The 24,711-nt window shown below is 40.7% G+C and overlaps 2 protein-coding genes and 1 long non-coding RNA gene across 7 annotated transcripts in view; 1 reads left to right on the plus strand and 2 right to left on the minus strand.

Moving 5' to 3' along the window:
* Positions 1–3,003, plus strand: part of NFKB1 (nuclear factor kappa B subunit 1) — a 57,001-nt gene extending 53,998 nt beyond the window's left edge. For both annotated transcript variants that reach the window (XM_084516645.1, XM_084516646.1), the window contains exons 21-24: positions 220–289; positions 635–807; positions 946–1,123; positions 1,748–3,003. In XM_084516645.1, coding sequence (XP_084372771.1) covers positions 220–289; positions 635–807; positions 946–1,123; positions 1,748–1,935 — 609 coding nt within the window. In that variant the 3' untranslated portion in view covers positions 1,936–3,003. The remainder of the gene's footprint in view (positions 1–219; positions 290–634; positions 808–945; positions 1,124–1,747) is intronic.
* On the minus strand, positions 58–8,838 carry LOC311435544. 3 transcript variants are annotated; one of them, XR_014692200.1, is made up of 6 exons: positions 7,423–8,838; positions 6,417–6,524; positions 5,655–5,764; positions 4,320–4,447; positions 3,158–3,243; positions 58–1,103 (listed from the first exon to the last, which is right to left on the minus strand). It is a non-coding gene; the product is annotated as an uncharacterized lncRNA (long non-coding RNA). The 3 variants fall into 3 exon arrangements; XR_014692201.1 differs by having other exon boundaries at positions 6,981–8,838; XR_014692202.1 differs by having other exon boundaries at positions 6,417–8,838.
* A 141-nt stretch (positions 8,839–8,979) lies between these two features.
* The window catches only part of MANBA (mannosidase beta), a 43,705-nt gene continuing 27,973 nt past the window's right edge, over positions 8,980–24,711 (minus strand). For both annotated transcript variants that reach the window (XM_084516647.1, XM_084516648.1), the window contains exons 12-17: positions 22,786–23,004; positions 20,948–21,112; positions 19,346–19,490; positions 13,699–13,841; positions 11,572–11,829; positions 8,980–9,412 (exon numbers count right to left, since the gene is read on the minus strand). In XM_084516647.1, the coding sequence (XP_084372773.1) occupies positions 9,188–9,412; positions 11,572–11,829; positions 13,699–13,841; positions 19,346–19,490; positions 20,948–21,112; positions 22,786–23,004 (1,155 nt within the window). In that variant the 3' untranslated portion in view covers positions 8,980–9,187. The remainder of the gene's footprint in view (positions 9,413–11,571; positions 11,830–13,698; positions 13,842–19,345; positions 19,491–20,947; positions 21,113–22,785; positions 23,005–24,711) is intronic.

Here is a 24,711-nt window from a genome sequence, read left to right on the forward strand (position 1 = left end):
AATTGACATCAAAAATAAACTTAGTGAGCCACAAAAAAAAAAAAAAAAAAAAAAGAATAAAAATGAAAATAATTTGTATTGAAATTGCATTGGAAGGAAGCCCCACTTTGCAGACTACTTTTGTTGAACAGGATTGTATAAACAATACTCTGTGACTTGTCAAGATAATGGACAAATAACCAGGTTTTGCTAAATACTGACTTTAATGTATTCTCTTAGGTGTACGACATATTAAATGACAAACCTTACAAACCAGCAGCGGCAGTTTCGGAGGACTTACTGACGCAAGGTATCATCTGTAAAGATAACTTAACAATATCCCTCTAGTAATTAACAGCTGAGTACTGAAAGCATATTTGCAGAAGAAATAACCCCACCATTCCTTGTGAGCAAGCTGGGGAGGGAGAAGAGGGACACCCTTCCCCACACACACATCCTTAGAATAAGCATAATTCTGTGAAGAGGTAGGTCACAAGGACACAAGGTTACAAGGTTAATTTTCAAGATTACACCAATATATTAGTAAACACCAACGGACACTAAAATAGATGCTCTTTAATTTGGCTTTGTTTCTGCTTAGAAATGAACTGGTGCATGATTTGTATAAATACTACATAATTTCTCTGTTCCCCAGGACATGTAAGAGAGCTGAATGAAAGCGTCAAGATGCAGCTTTGCAAAGTACTGGAAGTACGGGACCCAAGCAAAAACTGGTTTACTCTAGCACAAAAGCTGGGACTTGGCATTCTTTGTAACGCCTTCAGGTTGTGCCCTTCCCCCTCAAGAACTCTGCTAGATAACTATGAGGTAAGGTGGCTGTTACAGGTTATAAGGAACATACCGCTGTGTGCTGAGCCTCGTCCTCCCGCACGGTGCAACAGTGCAGCCCCTGGGTTTTAGCTAGGCTGGGTGATGCTGAGCATCTGCTGTTGTCTTCTCTCTTAGGTTTCTGGTGGTACAATTGAAGAGCTGAGTGCTGCTTTGAGACAGATGGGTCACACGGAAGCCATTGAAATCATTCAGAACGCACAATCCATCTCGCAAAGGCAGCCTCACCAGGAGGACAACACAGTAGAAGCTCTTCTTTCATCATCTCCGCCCACCTTTGCGAAGAGAGACACAGGTAAAACTGACAGCAAAACATCAAGAGCTTCAGACCATTTTTAACTTGCCCCTGCCTGGCCATGTTAAGTAATGAAAACATTTTTTTCCTCTTGATGCAAACAAACACAGTAACTCCATCCTAGTCCAACCTTACCCTTTATAGAACATTGTTTGTTCAGTCGTGAAATGAGTGTTCACACCTTTCAAAACTGTGCTTGTACATATTTGCCTCTTCAGCTTAATTTAACCCCTTAAAGAGGGGTTCTGCTGCTTTGCAACGTGAATGGATTGCATTATGTAATTATTTTTTTTAAATAGCTGTTTTGAAAAATACTACTGAACTCTGTAATATGGTGACCGCTGTTCAAGTCATACTGAGACCTCATCACACCTCCAGCTTGAATATGGCTCTCTTGCAGTCAGACACTCCTTTTGGGGATCTTGCACAAATGACTGCGGCTGCTGATCAGATGCTCTGGTCAACTAAAAACATCTAGCACAGCTTTTCCCATTGCAATATCTAAAGCTACAGTTATTGTCCTATACAAGAGCTTTAACCTAGTGGGTTGTATTCCTGTTTTTTCAGGACATTGCTGAAGCAAAGCAAACCGTAATGCATCTCCCGTCTCTCTCTCTCTTTCAGGGGAAGTTTATAACAGCAAATTTCAAGACAACGAAAGCACATGCGACAGCGGTGTGGAGACCTCCTTCCGCAAACTGAGCTTTACTTACTCAGACTCTCTGAACAGCAAGTCTTCAATAACACTCAGCAAAATCAACCTCAGCTATGGACATGAAGGCTCAGTGCAAAGCAATTATATAGCTAACTAGCAATACTCAATTAGCAACATGCAGATACAGGAACACACGTGACGTTTAGAATTACACTGGCACCATCCTGGTCAGAGGGAAGTAAACTCACAACCAAAAACACTCTGGAGGAACCACACACGAACCTGAACCAATAGGAACTTCAGCGTGCAACACCTGGCCGTTGCTTCCTTCCTCAAGTGCGTTTAATTTTATCCACTTAACAAGCCACGTACCAGAACCAGGGCTCTACTGCCACATCAATGCACAGGACCAGACACTGAACGACTGACGGAGCTCTCCTGGCATGTGAGGATTTTCTTTTATAGATGAAAGTCACTCCTTGTTAATGCGTAATAGCAGCTCACTTAATACAAAGAGGTAAGGCACACAGAGCAATCAAAGGATAGTTTCTAGCTGCTCCCTTCATAATTTTTGCAGCACACTTGTCTGAAAAAAACTCATAGAATGACTGGCTAAGAAAAATCATGACTTCAATTGCAGCAATGACAACTCAGAGAGAAAAGAGAATCCTAAAGCAAAGAATCTTGTATAGTTCAAATAATGTATTTAAACTTAACTTTTGTGCCTCTTATTCAAAAAAAAAAAAAATCAAGTTTGGCATTTTCCTACTTGTAAATAGTTTTTTATATCAGTTCCTTTCAAAAAAAAAAAAAGTGTGCTTTTTAAAAGCTTATTTTTATTTTACTTTTATAATAAAAACCCAAAATGAAATTCCTTGTCTACACTTGCTGTCATTTTTACATCTTTCAAATAGAGTTACTGAAGATTTAGCATTTCAGTTTTAGGAATTGATACAAAAATAAGCTGATTTCACAGTACCTAAAATAAATGAAGGGTAGAAAGCCACTCGTCTTCAAGCTTGAGTATCTTTTACAGGATGAGACCAGGAGCATCAGCTACTGCTGAGCAGCTGTGCTTTGGAACTAAGCCTTTGGTTCATGTTCTTGGTTAGATCTCTTTGCGTAATTATGGCAGCACAGAGCCATTTATACTGAAACCAACTTTGGAGCATCTCAACGAAACCATAGAGATGGTTCTTCCTTAGGCTATCTAAGAACTCTTCTATGACTGTTTCTGAGCAGTATTTCTTTTTGTTTCATGTAATTGCGGTGAGTGAGGTGGTGAGTAATGCTTACAGATGTTGGCCTACTAAGCATACAGAACAGGCATCAGATTTCATTATGAGAATGCAAAGCACCGTTAACACCGTACCACTTACTTGTAGTCCGCTGTCTTCACACAGAGGTGGAGCTCTGGCAGGGGTGTTCTTGGTTCACAGCAGTCTTCAGTAACCTAGTGTAGTTCCTGAGAAAAATAATCAAAATAAACCTTGAGAATTTTTACTTTTTTATCAGTATTTGCTGTAATGAATTAAGCCACGGTCAGTTAAAAAAAGCTTGTGAAATCATTTCATATTCAGCTGAATTACGTCCAGAGAAACAGGATGCAGAACAGCAGAAATGCCATGCTTTCTTTCAGTTGTCATCTGTATAACCTACAGATGCAGTGTCGCAGGTAGGTGGATTTTTGTTCAATGAATGTAGTTGTCTGTTGCGACTATTTTTTTTATGCAGAAACAGTAAAAGATCTCATGTCCTGGGGCTGGAAAAGCTTTTTCCGCCCTATCAGAGTTTCTGAGTCAACGTACATTCTACTGTCACATGATTTCCAGCACAGCCCAGGGGGGTGGCAGAGACTTCCATCAAGGTTTCTACAATCTTGCAGGTCACCAGGGCAAGCTGTCTGTTGATGAGCACCTTTTGCCTTACTTCTGGTTTTGCTCTGCTTTCAAACCAGCAGAAGACGCTTGTGTCTGTATTTTCTTACCTACTTCATGGCCAAATGCTGCATAACTGTTACTCATCAGGTGAGTGATCATGCAACGAACAGCAGGAGAGCTGTCTGAGGCCCCCTGCGTTCACATACTGTAAGTGGCATGCCAGCTTCTTTCCTTGCAGTCCCTTTGCAGCAACTCCGTTTCAGTCTATTTAACAAAACAGGCTTCAGACTTTTTTTTTTTGGTTTAGCAATAGAAAAATATTAATTTAAAATAATTCTCATTAACTCAAACAGGAACACTAAACCTTCTGTGTGACAGAGTAAGGTCAGGTAACACACCAGCTTTTCCCATCTCCTTTAACCTGAGGCACTTTATGCGTATGCTGCAGCCATGCAGTTTGTCAGGAGCAGGCAAGAGCAGGAGGCAGAACCCACCAGCAAGCCCAGGGCACACAGAGTGTCCCGACACCCAGTAGGAGACACATTTGTGTCTTTTTGTGTCGTTCCAGTCTGGCAGAGGGAACTCAGCAGAGAGCCCGCTGTTTACCTCAAGCAGCTCAGTTAAAATGCCCAAACACACAGCTTTGTGCTTTCTGCCTTACCCTTTATCCCTGGCAGTAGGTGGTCAGGCTGTACGGGGCACGCTGCCTTGTGCTGCTGGGAGTGCCAGAGCACACTGCTGCCTCCTCGCAGCGGTGAGGAAGAAGCAGGCACACAGAGGAACCGCGCTCTGCAAGACAAAGTACAAGCAGGGCAGACAAGTCTTAACAGAAAGATGTAAAGCTGCTGTGTTCTTCTTAACGAGTAACTACTACGAGAGACTGATATGCCTCATTAGCTCCCCTCAGACACAGATTTATCCTTACATCTGGAGCAGAAAGAAGTCCTACCCCTGTTTGCCAAGTGTGACAGAATGAACTAAAAAAAAAAAACAGGCCTGCAGGAGCTCACTGCCCGAGTGCTCCTGTCTAGAACTGGGTTATACAGAAACCTGCCTCACTCGGCACAGTAAGCTGAAGTGTGGACCTTGCTCCACCCCACAGGCCTAGGAATTGTCCCTATCTACTCCACAGTACCTCTGAGGAACAAGAGGTTCTGGGCTATGGAAAGGCAGCCCGCACCGCAGCGCTCTCTTCTAACATCACTGTGCAGGAAACCTGCTGTGCACTTGCATTAGCAAATAAAACACTGGAGATACGTCCAAAATGCATCAACCAACAACTTCAACCAGATCCTAAGAAGCCTGCAGGGCAGTTTTGTCCCTCTGAGTGCCAGTCACACCTTGGCAGAGAATGCAGATACTGATCTGGAAATGCTTGCAATGCTCTAAGGGATCAATACCAAAAAAAGAAAGGTACTTAATTAAGCTTTTTCTCCTGATCCATAGGGAGATGGAACCTTTGGGCATCCTCAATTAAGTTTATTATTAACGTATACATAAATTACAGTGAGGATCAGAATCTGAAAGAGTTCTAAACAATCTGCAGTTGTGGTAATTGGGATCTGCTACGTTATTTTGCTACTGCACTACAGTAACAGACACCAGAAACTTGTGGAACGGAGCAAAAATAAACCGACAACAGAACTCTACACATCTCTACGTTTGGTGTAAAAAGGACTATTCAGAAAGTTCAACTGACCTTAATTTTTTAGAGTCACTGCCACAGCTGTAAGTTTCCAGTGTCATCTTATGATGTATTTAGACACTTGAAAGCTAAATGTGATAGTGGAAAGTTAGAGGCACTCAGAGATTCTGTAGACTATGGAGAGGATCTTACTTGCATGTAGCAATATAGGATGCATCTTTTCTCCCTTCTCTGGGCCAGTGAGGTGCTGTTTATCTGTGTTTAAGGAAAAAGAGCAACCCTCCCTCCCCTTGGGGTGACAGGAACAATGATGACCATTCATTAGCTCAAGATGCAATGGTCAACACTCACCCAACAGCTTCCAGCTCTTCTGGAGCACACTCTTGTTGAAGTAGAGCAGTTCTGGAGCGACCAACAAAGGCTGTGTCCACATTTTTGCTGGATTCAGAAGATTCCTGCTGCTACAAGCAAAACCAGCACAAGTTAATCCCAGGAGATGCTTTTCTGTATTTAGGGTTATGAAGTAGTCTGATGCCCCACTTAAGCTGCCCCTGCCCTGCCACCAACACGGAACGGCTCCTGGCAGGAGATCCAGCTCTCCAGGAGCTCTTTCACAGGAAACCACCTGGGGGCTGGCTCACACCGCTGCTCCTTTACAGCTGGTGGGGAAGTGAGCTGGAGCCTGCTGGGTGCTTAAATCCTGGTACACAGAGAACTGCAGCTCTCTGACCATCAGACAGACCATTTCTGCAGGTCCTGAATGGGTTCGGAGCAAAATCAGTGCCAGAGACCAGTTTGGGGACAATATATCAGTACCATACAGCTTTCTAACCAAAACCTATCTCAAATTCTGTTGTGGAAGGGTATTTGTTCCTCCTGAAGGGAACTCTGCTGCTTTTATCATTCGTGGAGAACGGCCCAGAGGGAGCCCGGTGGGCAAAAAGCTTCCACTCTTCTGTCCATTAGCAAAAGCCATCAGCACAAGCTAACCCAGCGACCCCTTGAACAAAGAATCACGAGACTGCGTTTCCAAAGAATTCTGACCAGGCTATTCCCCTCTACTGTTGCCACCAGTACTTCAAGGACACTGAGGACAAGCACCATGGCACTTACCAGACCCATTTCCCAGTCCTCCTGCGGATGATCCCCACCTGGCCATACAAGCGCAGCTGAGATTCTCTGAAGATCTCCTCATTGTTGCATTCCTGTCTTTGCCCTGACCTGAGACAAAGGCAGAACAATGTAATTAAGTACGTAATTAATGTATTAGGTCACAGTATGGAACAGCAACAGTACTAAGGGGAAATGGACAACAAAGGCAGATGTTACAGCCACTGCTGTGCTGGGGAGGAAGGAAATAGCACCTGTAAATACAAACCTGCTGCTACACCGTTAAACCAAAGGAATGAATATATTAAGGACATTAAGACAATAATGGAAGGGAATCTCTCCCATTAATTCTGCTTTCAGACCAGGAATTTGGCTTGAGCAATCACAAAACTTTGATTACAGTATGAATTCAAGTTTTCTAGCAAGAAGGAATGGGCGTAAGCTTTAGAGAGTCTCTGACCTTCAAAAATAATAATTAAAAATTTCTCTTAACCTTTTAATGCCAATACAGTAACTGAAAAAAAATATATCAAAAAGCATCTTACATAAGAACGCTCTGCTGTATACCTTTGCTGATGGGCACAAGGTGCACAGCCACTTCATTCAGTGCTGAAGAACCACGTCATATTCTTTCATGATTTTACCTGCAGTTCACGGCAGGTTAACCAAGTTCACAGCTATCCAAATTCCTGGTTGATGGCTTCTACAGATCTGAAAGATCTCTACTATGACTGAAACTTAATTTATATTCCAAGATGCACTCAGAACAAATATCATTGGTCTTAAGATAGTCCTTCCAATATCCTTTGAAGCAATTCTGTCAGTTTTATTTGTTTGACACTATCAAGTGTCATTTTCCAACTCCAGCTAGATTTCCTGGAGACATTTCTACCTCAATGCAAGACAAAGACATTGACCAACCTGTTCTTTCCTGATACACTGCAGCAATATTTATTAATAATATTTATTCCGTATTTTCTGCACAGCAGTTGCTTTCTTCCATCCTTACCTTATCCAGACTCTGCTGCTGTTTGGGTCCCACTTGATCCCAGGACACTGAAACAACCCTGTATTTTTCTTATGTTGTTGGCCCAAGATGCCTCTTGGGTAACTTAAGTACTGTGTGCATTTTCTAACAGTTCAGTTTTACTCATGGCTATCATTTTCCCTATTTATTTTACATACTCTATAAATACTGGCACATACACATATGCATATTTTGATTACTTTTGTGTCTTCTTTTAACTAGAACAACTCTTTAATCAGAAAAGCTCTCCTTAGCTGTTCTGATCACCTACAAAAGCATTTGTAAGAGCTTCCGTTCATCGTTTCCCTTTTATGTCCAAGTTTTTCCTCTTGCTGAGGACTAGGTCAGTTTTGGTTAATGAACCATTCAACAACAGCCGCAGATCACCGAGCATCAGTCAACGTGCTCATCCGGTTGCCGTTAAAACTGCAATCACTGCAACAAAGCAGCCCTTCATTTCAGCTTTTCGGACTGACCAGCGAATGGGACACGCACGCACCCTCCCCACACATGCTCCAGACCCCAGCACCAGCAGCACACGCCACCCACACGGTGCTTTCACTGCGAAGGTGGTGAAAAACTGTCCCCAGCACAATTCGGTCAAACACTTTCTGCTCTGAAGTGCTGATTCTGCTCGGTGCTGCGCAGGAAAATGTGGCTGCGCTGCGGCAGGTGCCCTGTGGAACCCCAGCAAGATCCCAGTTGTGTTTCAAACCTCCTCAGATACACAGGACCAATGTTTAGCAACCTGCCTGTGGCACAGCTCCACGGCCTGGGCTTCGTGAGAGCCAAATCTCCAGCTTTTGGCTCTGCAGACTGTTTAAGCCCCCTACCCTGAAGCACATTTTCTTTGTATCAAATGCCCAAGTGAGACATTTCCACGGGAAACCAAAACATTTTAAAAACAACTTGTTCAAAAACAGAGTAAAAGGTGAAGCACCATTACCCTGCATGGCCTAAGGAGCGTAATGTGCCACCAGATCTCATCATGAGTAAACGCTGTCTTCTACAGGGAACCCACACACTGAGCTATTTAAGATATTCAGGGTTTCCTTTGATGATGTCCATGTCCTGTTTCACAGGTAACACACACATGAGAGGTTAAAAAGACACAAGCCAAAACATAAAACCTAATTATGACACAATTTGCTTGATAAACAAATCTAAGCCAACCCCTCTGGAAGGAGAGGAGGCCCTGTGCCTCTTGTAGAGAAAAGGGAACCGTTTATAACTCTGTGATCCTCACACATGACCATTTCTTCTCTCCACCGCCTCCTTTCTCCTTGCACCTTTGGCCAACTCTTCTCCTCTCCCTTTTCCTACAGCCAGACACATCTCACACCACATTATCCAGGAAAAAATATGGGGTTTTACAAATAGGGTGTGGAGGTACATATTTGTCCTCCCTCTTACTTATGAGATATCCACAACCCTGTGATTCTTCTCAAGTGAACTGGAGGACTCAGGCTAGCTCTCTTGCATCAACTGACCCCACCCATTTTTATGTGGGACATATTTTTCCAGTTACCTGACAAAGCCTCACTTTCAATGCATCATATGTATTATAAGCAAGCTTTGTTGTTGGTATCTTTACATTGAACCAGCAGTTAAAATTCACACAGGACAGGAATGGACAATGTATTCTCCAGTCAGCTCATCTCATACACCACACTTCTACTTCAGTCAAATTCTTCTGAGTTTTTCCTCTTCCTGTTTCACTTCTTTCTTTCACACTAGAAAGAAATCCTCAGGCAACGTCCATCAGAGATGTCACGGTGAGCGACTTTTCTAGCTCTTCAGCACTGGTAGGCTCCCAAGGATAAAACACAACCGCTTTCTTCTTTTCGATCATGAGGAAACCGTTGTCACTAAATCTGCCTTTTATACTCCCTACATCCAGAGTCACAAAAGGAGCAACTGCAGTTGTCTGGAGATCAAATACATAAACGTCATCTTGTTGGGATACAGCAGCCTGGAAGAAAGAAAAAACGAAATATGTATAGATTTTTATACACACACACATATTAAGAACAACCAGTTACTCTCAAAATGGGAAAGGGTTCTCTGTCAGCAAACAGACCGTGAAAAAACACAGTTTATCAAAATTATTTTTCTCTTCTAATTCTCTTATTAAAATATGTTCTGGAACAACAGGTCAAGCCAACAGGTTTAATATATAAGAATCATGCAAAAACTGCAAACATTGGTTATAGCCTTCCCACAGAACACTAGAGATTGTGAAAAAATGCCATGGACTGTTATCACTTCACTATTTTCTTTTGAAAATAACCAAATAAATGGTAATCTGATTTGTACCTAGTACTTGTATCCTATACTTACTGCAGTGATAGAGGTTTGCCCTTTTACCAACATACTTCACTCATAACCTATAAATTCACGCTCTGAAGTAGTTGGTCTTTCTGATTACATCAGTAACAGAAGCACATAGATGCAAAAGATGATAAAAATAACAGAGGCAGTCACCTCATCTTAATTGAATAGGGCAGTGAAAGCTTTATGCTGCGTTTAGAAGGCAGCTATGATGTAAAATACCAGGACAAGGCTTAATGCTTTATATTAAGTTCTATGAGTAGTTAATCTCTCTGAGGTTTAAAAGCACGACCAGGATGCATTTTCAAGGAGCAGCCTCCATTCTCCATCATTAAACATTATGCTACATCATTTTCAAATACTCGGTGACTACATGTAGAAAGCAAACGAGCAGAAAACACAACCTGCTTAAAAGAAAAACAATGCTATTAATTTTTCAGAAAAAAAACACACGTGCTTTGCATTTTGTGCTTTCTGAAAAAAACACTGAAGGAATACTGTGAAAAGTAGCACTTGGATGAGGAATATATTTGAAAGTCTAGTTAGATTGTTAGTACCTATGTATAGAAGTGCCAGCTTCTCACAAAACAGAATTATTTTTTAAATCACAGCTGCATATGCTCTTAAAATAACTCCTCTGCATTTATCCTTGCTAGCTATCCTTATTAGCTACTACTGCAGAGACAACACAGCCATGGGAAAAAGGAGAGAGATCTCCCAACGGTGCTCCAGTTGCAGAGCTTTTATTATTGGTGATGTCATCCACAAAAAAAACCCGCATGACTCAGACTCCAGATTGTGGCACCAGCTGAAAAAAAATAAAAAACAAGCTGATTTCTTTCCTTTGTATACGGAGGAGGCAGGCCGTGCTGCCGTGAAAGAGATAAGAGGGGAAAATCTAGCCCATTTTCTTTTTGTAAAGCAATTATGCTGGTCCAGATTTAAAGAGATTAAAGACCTCTATTCCCCCCTTGTTTAGTTTAGCTCTAAAAAGCAAAGCTGCAGTTTGGAAACCTCATGTGAGAAGGCACAGGTCGCCATCCGGCCACTCTGCTGATTAAGAATTTTGCAGTAAGATTCACAAACAAAAAGTGAAGCTTAACCAAATGTGCCTGTATGCATATGCAGAGCAGGCTTGCTAGAAATGGAAGAAATCTAGGGAAAAGCAGCAAATGGAGTAAGTGAATGTTACACAACACTCTGATGCTTTTTCTGCCTGTTCAGAGGACCGCCACACTTCACAGATATTATGAAATAATCACTATTATGCAAATCAGAACCCCCTCGCTGGAGGGCAGGGATTTGCAGGAGGAGGAAATGAGCATGCAATATTGCATGTTAGCCATGGCACACTGATCTCAGAGTCTGAGCACTTCAAGAAGAAATACCGTTGACAATACTCCACATACCTAGTACTGACCTATGCTGCTGTTGGCAAACCAAAAGCACTTGTTACAACGCTATTTGCTGCCTAGAGACAAAAAGAATGAAGGGAGCAATGCTGCAGCAGTGAGGTGAAAGAGGGAAAACAAGTGAAAGGGAGACTTCATTATTTAAAAAAAAAAAAAAAAAAAAAAACCTTTATACATTAAAGAGGTGTTATTCAGATATGCATATCATGGCACAGAGGGGAAAAAAACAGCACAATTTAGAACTCCTCTACATGGAATCTAAACTTGCCACAGCTAGAGAGACAGAACATTGAGTGGAAGCAGGCACTGAACACGCCAGCAGGCAAGCAACTCAAAGTACTGAGACTAGCAGAACCAAATGCTGTAATTTAGCATGACTGATGCTTACACTAAGTTGCGCCTTTTCCAATCCGACAGCATCCTTCAGGGATGAGAGGAAGTGGTGATTTGTGGGGCTCCGGAGCCCACCTTCTCCCACAAGATAAAAAGTAACAACGCAGCTTTTCCTGGTGCAATTCCTGCATCTTTCCAGCAAGTCGTTTATGGGCTCCTTGTAGATGGGGACAGCACTTTGTGCTCTAACAGTCACGCCGTCTTTGGCAAGAGTGCAGACCGGCTCCAGAGAACTCCATGAGTGCACGGTGACCTATTGGGCATGTTGAGAGAGCACAAAGCTTAGCAGAAGAGAAATTACATCTGTGAAAACAACCCAGCACACTAGGTTTCCCATCAGTCATAGGAAGAGATGCTCTCCTGACAGTACCAGCCAATTTTCAACTCTCAGAGAAAGAAACTTTACAAAGGTTTAAACAATCAATACTGAATAATAATTAGATTGTTATATAAACCTAAGTCTGTTTCAAACAACCTGGATCTGCTACTCTTTCTGATCTGCAAGGCTTTTTGTTTTTCTCCAGGCTCCTTGAGAGGAGGGCATTGACAATTCCTCTCAAGGGTGTGCTGGGAAATGGAATTACTTGGCTCTTTTTCCTCCTCTGCCTGATTAAAAAAATGAAACAAAGGATTTTCTTGAAATTGCTCCGTGTTATTTGATGTAACCCAACTGGGTAATCGAGGGCACAATCACTGTTAAACAGAAGCCTGCTGCATCATCTTAAAAGGGACTTCAGAAGTTATATTAAGACAGTAAAATATACATTTCCAGAGATCACGCATGCATTATGAATACACCCTTACATTTCAAAATGCATAATTTGGAAGACAGGCACTTAATGAGAATGACAGAATTCTCTCCTTCAATATTTTAGGTTGGTTTTGGACCTTAGCAGGGTTCTGCAGTCAGAAACATATCTTGACTCCAAAGTTTGACTCAAAAGTTTGAAGTTCCAAAATTTCTTGAAGTGCTAAATGCAATATTCACTGGAACTAGCCTGCTACCAATGCATTTTCTGATTTTATCCGAAAATTTTAATTTAAGTCTGTGACAGTAACTCAGACCAGAAATGAACAATTCCATTAATTGCAATCCTAATCTAAAAACTGACGATCCAGAAATGACAACCATTTTCCATACTGGAGGCTGTCAGTTGCCAAAATCCTCTCCAGAACAGAGATATGAGCTGATTTAAAATATATATATGTATATATATATATTGAAAACAAACAAAACCTACTAAACTTATAAATCTGAAAATTCATCACAACCTACCAGACAGAGCAGTGAAATAGGAGTAGACATACTCAGAATATTAGTTCTGAACCAACTAGTGAGTCACTCCTTATCTCTAGGGCTCTTTTTCTATCCTTAGCTTTTTCACATGGGAAGCTCTTTATGTCAGAACTGTATCTTGCAATACATAATGGCAACTGAATTCACTTGGAGTCTGGTTTGCATATAATTAACAGCAATAAAACTTAGGAAACTGAAAAGTATAACTGTGTTCTACAAGGCAACTCAGCAGCCCGAATACTATCTCAGAAAACCTACCACTTTCTATAGTAGTGTCAGAAGACACAGTAAAGGCATCAAGTGTAAAATGGTGATATTGCATAGGTGACCCTGCAGTTAAAGCACACCTAGATGTTTTCTTGGTATTTCACACATACCAAAAAAAAAATATATATATAGTTATTTTCCCAAAGCGGTGTAGTTTAAGTGCTGTTGAGTGAAGGTGTGATCCTTTTTTCCCCCTGCTTTAGCTCATCAGCCTAGTTCTAACACCCAAGGAACAGATGAAGTAATGAGGTACCATTTTACAGACCTGGTTTATTTAACCATAAATCCCTACAAGATTGCAACAGAATAGTGAGCTTCAGGCCTACACCTACAGGCACTTAGTTCCTTGTTCTGTGAAACAGTGCTCAGTACTGTAACAACAAACAAAGGGCAGTATTGCCCCTAAGAATATTACAGACATGAATGGCATCCCATTGTGGTTGGGAATGGACTTCCTGAGTTTGTCTACATGAAGATGTGCTCATTTCAGTTTCGTTCATTCAGTAGCTGACGTTCTACAAGGAGGGACACAAGGGCAGTTGGAGGGCTGTCCCTTACCTTCAGAGTCAGCTCGTGGTCCGTGTGAAGATCTGAGACACCGTAGATGTTCAACACGCCTTTGTCTTCATAGGCCACAGGCAGCAGCGGGGCAAAGAAGTGCTGGGCAAAATAATGAAGCAGCTTCCACTTACCACCGTACTCTGGAAAGGGATAAAACATAGAAAGACCCAGATGAATCCAACGTTGTCTTGGCACAGGATCCTTTCCTGTGCTTTCAAGTTCTGCTATAGCAATACCATGTCATCACCACCCTTTTTCACCTCTACCAGGTGCAGAGAACGACCAAAGTTAATCTTGTTTCCTTCCAGACAAGGCTCACCTCTGGAAGGAATCTGATGCTCTTCCAAGCTTTTTATGCTCTTCACCAAAAAGTCACATTTTTTAAGTTTCCACCCTATCATTGATATTCTGCCATCCAATTAAAGGAAGACTTCTACACAAGTGACATTAACAGAACTGACACAGCGTACAACATGGCAAACAAGCAGTTAGAGCATCTGGACAAACACAAAGGCACTGGTGGCACTGCCACCAACTCCCACCACTGTAAAAAAACAGATAATAGTCTGATTAATCTCTCCTCCCCTTTCATCAGTTCTCTTTCAGTTCTTCCTTAGAACATCAGGAGCAATGAAGCCCAAGTTCTCAAAACAAGGGCAACTCCTAAGTTAGGCAAAATTAATTTACTGAAGTCTAGAGACAACGCTTACTGTATGGGATTTAGTTAAGCTCATGTTGCAGACACGCCAAACAGTTTGCTCTGCTTATTTAATGGGAAGCTGTACCTCATTACTTTTAATAATTTGATAGTCTGTCATTAACAAGCTGGAAAAGCATCAAACCTCGTCTGCTTTTCAAAAAAAAAAAAAAAAAAAAAGCAATTTTGCCAAATGCAACACTGCCATACAGACATTTTGAAAGAGGAACCATTTCCATTCCTTTCTCTTTTCATTTTGCACCCAGCACCCAATGTCAGCACTTTCACTCTCTGCTTGGCTGCTATCTCGTCATTGAAACAGCACTAAAAAGAAGCAGCAAGTCAGCTGCATAACCTCACGAGGAAAGAAAACTTAAGATACCGGCTTCAGTTTTGTTTCTGGCTCTTTGTTTAACACAACAGGTTTAGAGTTCAGGGATGCTGGAAGAAGATTTCCAGTAACGCGCTTGTGTTGGAACCAATTACCTTGCTGTTTTGGAGCTCGTACAGCACTCTGCACTTACAAACACCTCGTAATTAAGGACTTCACATCCAGAGTGATGTAGGTCTTTACAGGGTGTGTTTGTGGCTTTCACCAGGCAGACCTGGACATGCTCAGCCTGCGCTCCACGCAGACATGAATGAAATTTATGGAGAACAAAGCGCGTTAGCTCCAGCTCAGCACCCTGCACATCACCTCGTGTTAAGCAAGCTCACTAGCAAACTGCTAGACGGGTGAGCAGACAAGAAAAGCTTGTGTCTGCCTCGACAACCCGTGCAAAATTCAACTGGGTTAAAGATCAGACTGCTGCCAACAAAACAGCAATGGCATTCAAGCTACCTGTACTGAAGCAAACTGAAGAGATGAAGCCTGAAGGAATACTTCAGGAGAGGCTGCAGAGTTTCTTCAAAACAGTTTGCTAAACTGATGAACATCCCATGTTGGTGCTGTTCAGCACAAGAACAAAGCCATGCTGTTGTGTTCCAAGGACAACTTCTGGTATAAAGCATTGGTGGTCTAAAGGACAACTCCTCCAAACACCAGGGAGCACTAACCAGTTATTTTTCAGGGCCACAGAACCTAAGAAGATGAGAAATTTGGACTGGAGATGGCTTATTCGAAGCACCAAACCAGAAGGCTGTATCTGATCTGAAAACTATAAGCAACAGTCTTTGAGAAACGAGCACTGTGCCCAAGCTCAGGCTCTGGGAGAGGCTGAACTTTCTGAAGCCCTCAGGACTGCCACAAGACTGTCAGGAATTTGAGTCGTCAGGGCCATAGATGCTGCTCGCTGCAGGCCTCAGACAGGGCCCACCATGACTGCAGACAGGACACACAATTATGGGCTGAGGTTTCAGGGCCTGCCGACTTGAATTTTTTTCTCAGCTTTACTGACATGATGAAAACCTAGTCTTTACTGTCTTAAACACAAAAATGAACAATGCAATTGAAGTAGAGCAGTTTCTGTTACTTCGAGTAGTGTGAAGTCCCGTTTATCTTGTAATGGGTCCTACCCTCAGTTTTCCCCGTGCCTTCATTTCTGACTGGTTTCCATAATCACGACAGCTGCTGGAAGGACAGACAGCTTTTCTCCCTATGCAGCAAATACAGAGATCCTCAAAGAACTCGCACAGTGGAGGAAACCATTCAGAGTAAACTTGGCAACATACTTTCACAAGGAAAAAAACAACCAAAGAAAAAGCTCAGTAAACAAGAGCAAACAAACCACAGGATTAGAAGTTTTTACCATTTCAAAACTCATCCTAGGCTTCAACTACTACAGCTATTGTTCTGGGATGTTTACGACACCACCCGTCTGTTTACCTGAAGCCGGCTTTTTAAGGTTGGCATTTCCCTTCCCCAAGAGCCTACAGCCCCTTTGAAGAACAAAGCTCCACTGCTGGAGCAGTTTCACACAGGAAAGGACTTCCAAAGATAACTTCTCCAGCAACAGGACCTCGGTAACAGAATTGTCCAAGTAATTTCAGTCAGCGCAGAGGACCGAAAGTTCACTTGTTACAAAAGCCACATCTTTCAGATCATCTGTTGCCTTCATTTCCTTAAGATCAGTCATATTTCTTGATTTAAAAATCAGGCAATTTGCCCATAAAATACTCTCCCCACCCCTAAAATGGAAAGAAATGAGATCAAGTAGTTATCATGAGATACTTCTGTGTTTAAACTTTCCTGTAACAGGCCAGCATACCCAAAAGCAACAGTCCAAAGTTATTTGAAACAGACCTGAGGTGGTTTCCTCCTCCCCTCACATTTAAACAAATTATTGAAGAGATCCACGTTCCCCATTTTCTTCCTGATAATAACATGGGGTCTGTATTCTTTGTAATAACAAACTTCAGAGCAGGAAACTAAAATTAGGTTTGAAAAGAGACCCTGGTACGCTCTTTTCTGGCTGTTCCCTGAAGCCTTTTAGACTCATAGCAGGAGTGAGAACAAACTGTTCTTCTCCCTGGCATGGATTTTAAATTAATCACTTGAAATCATTAAATGCAACCTGAGAAACATGCTGCTAGCTCTTTCCTCGCATCAGCCTCATGAATTCAGATCTATTATTCTCCATAATAGCCTGTGGTTTCAGCTCACCGGGGGTTTGAATATTGAACCTGCAATAAAAGCCAGTTATCTCTTCCAGGGAATCTCATGACAAGCAGTGGGGCACCTCGAGGTGACGCTGTGTGGGAGGGTGATAAATTGCCACGTGCGTCGCAGCACTTCCCAAAACACACTACAACGGATGCTAAAACACAACTGGCTTCACAACCAGCTGCTAACAAACCAAATCCAGTTGTGGTGAAATATGTTTCGTTCTGAACCGAAGGCAGCAGACCTGTGCTGTCTTTTCATTCAATTCCCAGCAAATATTTTAAAGGTAAGTTAGTGAGATGTGTTTGCTATCCTTTTCCCTCCCTGTTTCATGAGGAAACACTTCCGCTTGGTCCAGGAAATTATGCAAGTCCCTCCATGGGTCCCTGTGAAGTAACAGATTTAAATAAGCAGCTCTTTGGTGATACCACTGTGCCATCTAACAAGATGCAGAGCCATGTTTTTGAAGTGCAAATAAAACTAATTTCCCTGAAGTTTTGCATAATTTCTGCCATTAGCATTTCAAAAATCCCTCTACCACAGTGCCTAATTAAATGAATATTAAACCTTTCCTCATTCCACTGAGGGAACAGAAGGAAACAAAGGGACAGCTGCATCTCTGCTCAGCTTCTTTTCTGCTAACTAACTTCAACAACATATGAATAATTCAAATATTTGATGTATTTTCTACAATGACATCAGCACTGTACTTAAGAAGACATATTTATGGTCTTCACAATCACTTCATCTATCAATACACCTGCCTTTACAAAGAGGCATTTTTCCAAGTATCTTTGTCTTCTGAGGCACTGAAAGCCCAAGATTGTCAGTAACTGCTAGAATCATAAAAATAAACATCGGGATATTTGGACTACAAGTACAAGAACAGAAAGTCCAGGAACGTGACCATTATAGCCAGACCACTGTCTTAATGTTTGACTAAAATAGTCTGTTACTTCTACTACTTTGTTTGCCTTTGTTGGTGCCCGCTGTTTTGCTTGGATGAATGAAGAAAAAATGAGAGAAGGACAAATGACTCTTACAGAGCTAAAAAGAAAGACAGGTAGGGTGGGGCAAGTTTCTAAAACAAGACCAAATGGCATTTTGTAATAAGGAAAGATCCAGAACTTAACACTAACTCTTAGTGACTTCCAGATAAAGTGTACAAAACACGAAACACAGCCACTTCCTTCATACCACACATTCCTCTCCTATTTCTTATTGCCTAAGCAAGTTCTCTCTTCATATATCTGTTTCCTCCATTTTGGTGCTCTGAAAATAATATATATGAAAAGAATAAAAGGAGATATCACGTGCAGTTTAGCTAAATAGCATATTAGCAAAATAATTTAGCTACAAAGAGTGATTCACCTCACCTGACACTAAGTTGGACACCAAATCTCAGCTACTCATCTTGCCTGTAAAGAGTTTCTCAGAAGCTATGCTGGGTGAGAGGTATCATACAAAGTTCTGGTGAAAATCAAATTGTGCACGGAGAAGATAGTTTCAACCCACTTAATATACAGCTAAGGACACCATCAGATCATAAATCCCATCGAACAGGATGATAGTTCCATAGGTTTTGGACAATGTGCTACTGCCACTGAAGGGAGTTGTTTTCATCTTTTTACCTCAGGGGACACAGTGTCACCAAATTTGTTGGGATTATTATGGAAATCATAATTTTATGCATACCTGCACCTTTTTATCTCACTAGCTGTCTTTCTGTCCATTCTCATTCAGGGTGACTAGGTGCTCACGTGCACCAGTGTAACTAAGTCAACTACTACCATCAGGGATTTCTAGGCCCTTCTGGAAATAAAATTTCTTAGAAATTTCCAATTTTAAAAGAATTTTTGCAAAAAATAAATACAAAATTTCTCTGGAAAATGGGGCTGTCCTCTCATGGTTAACCATTGCTGCTTCCTAGTAGACAGCTTTATCCTTCTTCAATCATCTCCTTATTTTCTTTGGAAAAACCAGAATACCACTTAATGACAAACGTATTTTCAGGAATTAAGAATTAAATATAATTTTAACTTCTCTACACTAAACCTTTCTAAAACACTGTTTGAGTTGCTGGCTGCAAAATCTGAACTTAAAGAGCAAAACTTCCGAAGGAAAATAATTGCTTTTTTCATTACCCTCGTCCACAGACTATTAGGATGACCCTGTGTAAAACACTTTTCTGGAAAGCATTTCTCAACGATGGACAGACACACGCTTAAATTGCGCAAAGTGACCCGAGAGAGAGTGCAGAGCCTTGCTTCTTATTCTGACATTTCCAGTTGAGCAAAACAAAGACTGACAGCTGGTGCATTTTATCAGACTGTCGCAAAACTTACCCAAGGAAGCCCACGAAGGTGCTTGCCAGATGTCATTGAGTTGCCAATACAGAGCACCCATTGTGTGACCTTCTCCGTTGATTATTTCGCTTTGACTAAAACGATAGAATTCAGTTTCTGCCTTTGTACACTGAGCCTGCATCACCTTGGTCAAGAAATACATTAAAAAAAAACATAGTTATTTTTAGTGTGCTTTGCTTTTAAAGCATATGTGTATATATTGACTCGTAAAACAGGCGTCACAGCAACGGCACACAACTTCAAACACACGCAATACACAGTTCCAGCATACACTCTGTCCTCCCTCCCCACTTCATCTTTAATAAAACATTTGCTGTAATTTTGCATTGGCGAGGTTCTCAACAGAAGCCAAAGAAGCAGTTATTTTCTTCACAAAGAATGTTACTAGGCCGAGGAGCTATTAAAGGAAGTCTCAAAATGAAGAGAAGAAGTTCTTCTTTAGGAAAGCTCAAAGGTAAAGAACACTTCTAAGTTAACTATTAGAGCCAAGTTAACTCTCCTTATCTGTTTTGCTATCATCATTCTGGTATTCTTAAATAGTTTAGCCTGTTAATGAGGCCTCAACAGACTTAACCCTGCAGAAACTCTCATAGCATTCTGAGTCAAGACCTCACTGTGCAAGTTTACCCCTGCTTTCAATTTCACAGCATCATCTATCCTTGTTCTCCTGTCATCAGTGCTTAAAGTTCCCCAGCTGTTTTGTTTTTATATAAAACTTGCTGACAGCAGCTCTCAAACATCAAAAACATAGTGAATGTGCAGTTATTCCCAGCAAGAGTGTTTCTGAAATTCTTGGAACACAACAAAAAACTAATAGCACTTTAATCTTGCTTAGCAACATTGAAAAGTTACTTAACATTATTTATTAGTCACATAAAAATCACAAAGAAAAAAGAAGTAAGCATGAGGCAAACTTACTTCAGATGAAGAGCAACATATAACCTACTTAATTGAAAAAATCAAAGTAGATTCTCTAAAACATAAATATTAGAGTTCATAACAAAACAAAAGCTACCAATGATCGCATTCACAGACAGCTGCATTCTCTACAAATAATTTTGTTTCAAAAGCTAATGTATTTCTTCTGGCAAAATCGGAAACAATAAGCCTACTGGGGCCACATGAAAAGCAAAACATACCCTGTCTACAACAGGGAATAAAGCAGAGTAGCCCCAGGAAGAACTGCGTTCCAAGAAAAGTCCAACATATCCCTGCATGTGCCCTCCTGAGGACAGGGAACAAAGTAGCACATGCAGCCAGGCTCTCTCTTGACTGAGCTCGTTTCTGGGAAATTCCCCATGAAGTATTCCAGCCCTTCTCTCATGAAAATTACAGTCTTTCCAACAAATGAGAGACAAGCTACTTCCAAATTAAACTGGACTCTCCAATGCAGAATGTTTCTGTGTGACTGAACGTTGTATAACACAACAAAATCAAAGAACCACAAAATGGCTCAGGTTGGAAGGGACCTTAAAGATCACCTAGTTCCAACCCCCCCCTGCCATGGTCCAGGTTGAGACACTGATAGTATCTGTTGGAACCAGCATGAACAGCTCCTTACATTGAAGATATCACTGTTACCTGAGTGAGGTAGATCGTATCTTTGAACTTTTTTATGGGATCTGTCGTCTGGGGAAGCTTGAAATGATACCCAATCTGTTGAAGCATCTGGTCATTGCCATTTTCATGGTGCTGTCGATGGAGAGAAAAATTGCTTGTGTAGGACCAGTCCTCAGTGGAGGAAACCTTTTAAAAAAACACAAAAGTAAAATATCTGAATGAAAACATGCATTGAATTCACATTTTGCATTTAATGACTGACAGGATATTCAGGAAAGGTTTTCTATTACACTCTGCTGGCATCGCCCAACACCTTTAACATTGGTAATACATTTTTATATTGCAGCCATGCAGAAATTTTGAGTAAGTAACACCTTTTGCTAACACTCTTTTGTACAAACGCATGAAAACAGACACTGCTGATGAACCTGCAAGAGTAATGTGTAGTTTACTGGCATGAAGCTTATTTGTTCTTTGGTTGAGTTCGACAAAGGGACCTCAAAGATTCCGATGGGTTTGTATCAAATCAGAAACACCCTAGATTAAGATGAAAGCATGTACTCTATTCAAATATATCTAGGCATGTTTGGTGTCTTAGAAGGAAAGAACCCACATTCTTTCCAGGGTTAATAAGTATCAGAAGCTAGAAGGACTATAAATTCTAATAAAATGCATTCAAAGCCTGCTATAGCAATCTGCCTCTGGAAACAAATGATCGTGAATTTTTATATTTTATTTTTCAACTAAGGACAACAACAATGCAGTATAGGTCATACAGCTATGACTGTCAAGCTTTCATTGTAATTACCACCTCTATAAAATCTTTTATTTAAATTTGTTCATTTTAGGCTGGATAGATTGAAATATTTTCATTCTCATTAATTTGGATGATCGTACTGATTATGTCCCAAATAATATTTTTTGTCCAGCAAACTGAAAGGAATGTTCTGAACTTTTAGACATATGCACAGGTATCAACATTAAATATATCTCTCCCTGAATAAATGGGAAAACAGCATGATATCTCTGCTTGAACTACAAAAATAAGATAGAATATACAGTATCTTGATTTAATAGGAGACAAAAACAAATCCTTTTAATTTTATCTTTATGTATTGCATATAAGCAAGTAACTTGAAAAAGGAATAAAAAACGTAAATAAAAATAAAAGGTAAATAAAAAGATAAAAGAGAATAAAAATCAATAATTTTTAGAGTTCAGCACAATTCAGCACTGGTTGGGTTTCTTCTGTGTCTAATTGACCCATACCCTTCAATACAGCCACTGAAAACAGATGCAACAATCATTACTATATATTAAATAGAATTGATATTAAAATTAAAAGTCTTGTAACATTCTCTCATCTACCATGCAAAGCCACCTAACTTTTTATTACTAGGTCACAATATTGCTTATCTTTTATAGTTCGCATCCAATGGGAAAAGAGCCACAAAACAAGCAAATCTGAAATTAAGCTAGTAGCCAGGGTCGAGCAGTGCCTTAACATTTCGATCAATACAAGCTTCTCCATTTGAAGAGCTCATTAAAGTGTCGCTTACTGGTTAAGAAAGGAAAAGTTATTTTTAAAACCCAGATAATTAGAAGAAAAAAATATGACTATTTGGCGTTCCTATAATGGCAACTCTAATAAAACAACTGATTGTACTAAAGTTGGTTCCTCTTGAAACATCAAGGCAAATATATTAACCACTGAGGAGGGATCCAGTCCAGTTTCATCCCCTTCCTCCTCACCAATCAATCCAGCAGCAGCTGTGATGCTCTAGTTCATTGGGAAGAGACCCATTGCCCTCACTCAATGAGAGCAGAGTGAACAATAAAGTTTGGAAGCCCAGCCTTACCTTTTCCAGTGTACTGAAGGATGGCCAGGACTGAAATCCATATTCTGAAGCAAAACGAGTTTTAGGATACACTGTCCAGTTCCAGCAGTCACTGCTGTAGTCGTAAAAGTGAGTGTCACCATAATGGGTATCATAAGGGTTCTGGGAGATCCAGCCTTCTTTAACTGACTCCACGCCATTGGTAGGACTGGATGCAACAAAAGGACGACTCTTATCTTCCTGGGATCAGAGAAGAAAAACAACAACCCGCAACCCCTCATAAAATGATTGGCTTTTATCGTCTAAATATCTAGAATACATTTTGAAAAGGGAGGGGGATGCAGCGGAAGAAAATGCCTTTTCCAAAAGTCTGAGTCACCACGTAGGAAACATTCTTTTTTGTGTCCTGACATTCCTCATCTTTACTAGCTTAATTAGCTTCTTATTCCTGTTCCTGGAATACAGTTAGGCATGATATTGCTTGCTCTGCTGTTCTAAAGAATTTTCTCCTCACATCAAGAGATTTTCTATCTTTATATGCTTCTAAATTCTTAATGAAACCTATTTAAAGTGCATCTCATGAAAAATAAACTCAAGGAACATTAATGTTTGAGTGCCGTGACTTCTTTCCTTTATGTAAAATCATTACTTTTGTAGTATTTTTGCAGCAGCAAGGCCATGATTTTCCCCCTTTGTTATTAAGGGATCACCTGAATTTAGTCTCAACAAACACAAGGTATTCTGCTACTAATGCCTGCATGGTAGCATTGCAGGTTATTGTCATTTTGGCTGGCTCTGCATGTCAAGGAAGATGACACTATATAAGGGGTTACATTTCAAATTATTCAGAGTGGCCTTTATTTATAGCCTCAGCAGATTTGGTATAATACTTCTTCTATCAGTATCCTCAGTACCCTACAAAGTACTGAAGGAATCCTTCTGCAGGTGCAATTCATTTATCCCTCTGCTGGTGAGGCAGAGGCCTGAATTACCAGTCACAAGATACTGCAATTGGCTCCAACACAGCACAGCACTTAGAGACGTAATTCATTTCAAGAAAGAGTAACCTGCTCCTCACCCCCCTGATATTTTTTTTTTTTTTTTGAATATGAGTAATTGACAATTAACTGAAACAATTTATTACAGGATATCCTAGGTTCCCCAAAGTCTTTAAGCGATACAGTTCAGTTCTGCTAGTAGTTAAGGGTTTCCTCAGCTGGTTTGCATTACACAGGACCTGAAATTACATCACTGCCTGGTTCTTTCTGGCACTCAAGATAGTTAATCTATGGGTTTAAAACAAAAGAGGCTCCCTGCTGGACAGCGACAATGCACAAATGGACTATAACTGAAAACCAGTATCAGTCCAGAACACCTCACTTAGTGAGACATGCACTGGCCATCCAAATTGTGCAGCCAGGCACAGAAACACCACAGCTTACCTGTACAGGCCGCTCAGTGCAAAGAAACTACCTGAGATACAGGCATCTCCATTCTTGATTAACACCTTGATTCTAAGAAACCACTAACACTTAGAATATACAACTTCGCAGAGCAGGATCCTTTTCAGCAGGTTCTTTCAAACCCCTCCCTTGTTTTTATTACTTCCCTGTATTTCCATCTTTCCATTAGAAAGGTACTATGAATTTATTGTTTTTTTGTGATGTGTGGTTTTGTTTTGTTTTAAACAGACTAATGATGTTTTTACAGTATATGAAAGCAAAATAAAATATTTGAGATAAAACTTAAACTGTGAGCATGCAAACCAGAAGCACCTGAAATCTGTGATTTGGCACTACTCAGCACAGTTTTTGTAGCTTTATTTCTTCCTCCTTGCAAGTATTGCAGTTCATTATGTTGTAGAATCTACTTTTAACTAACTTTTTTTTTTGCATATGTAATTGATTTGAAAGTCCCAAATTGATGTTGCATATGTAGGGATTTATA

Source organism: Aythya ferina (assembly GCF_964211825.1).
Source record: "Aythya ferina genome assembly, chromosome: 4".
Taxonomy (NCBI): Eukaryota; Metazoa; Chordata; class Aves; order Anseriformes; family Anatidae; genus Aythya; species Aythya ferina.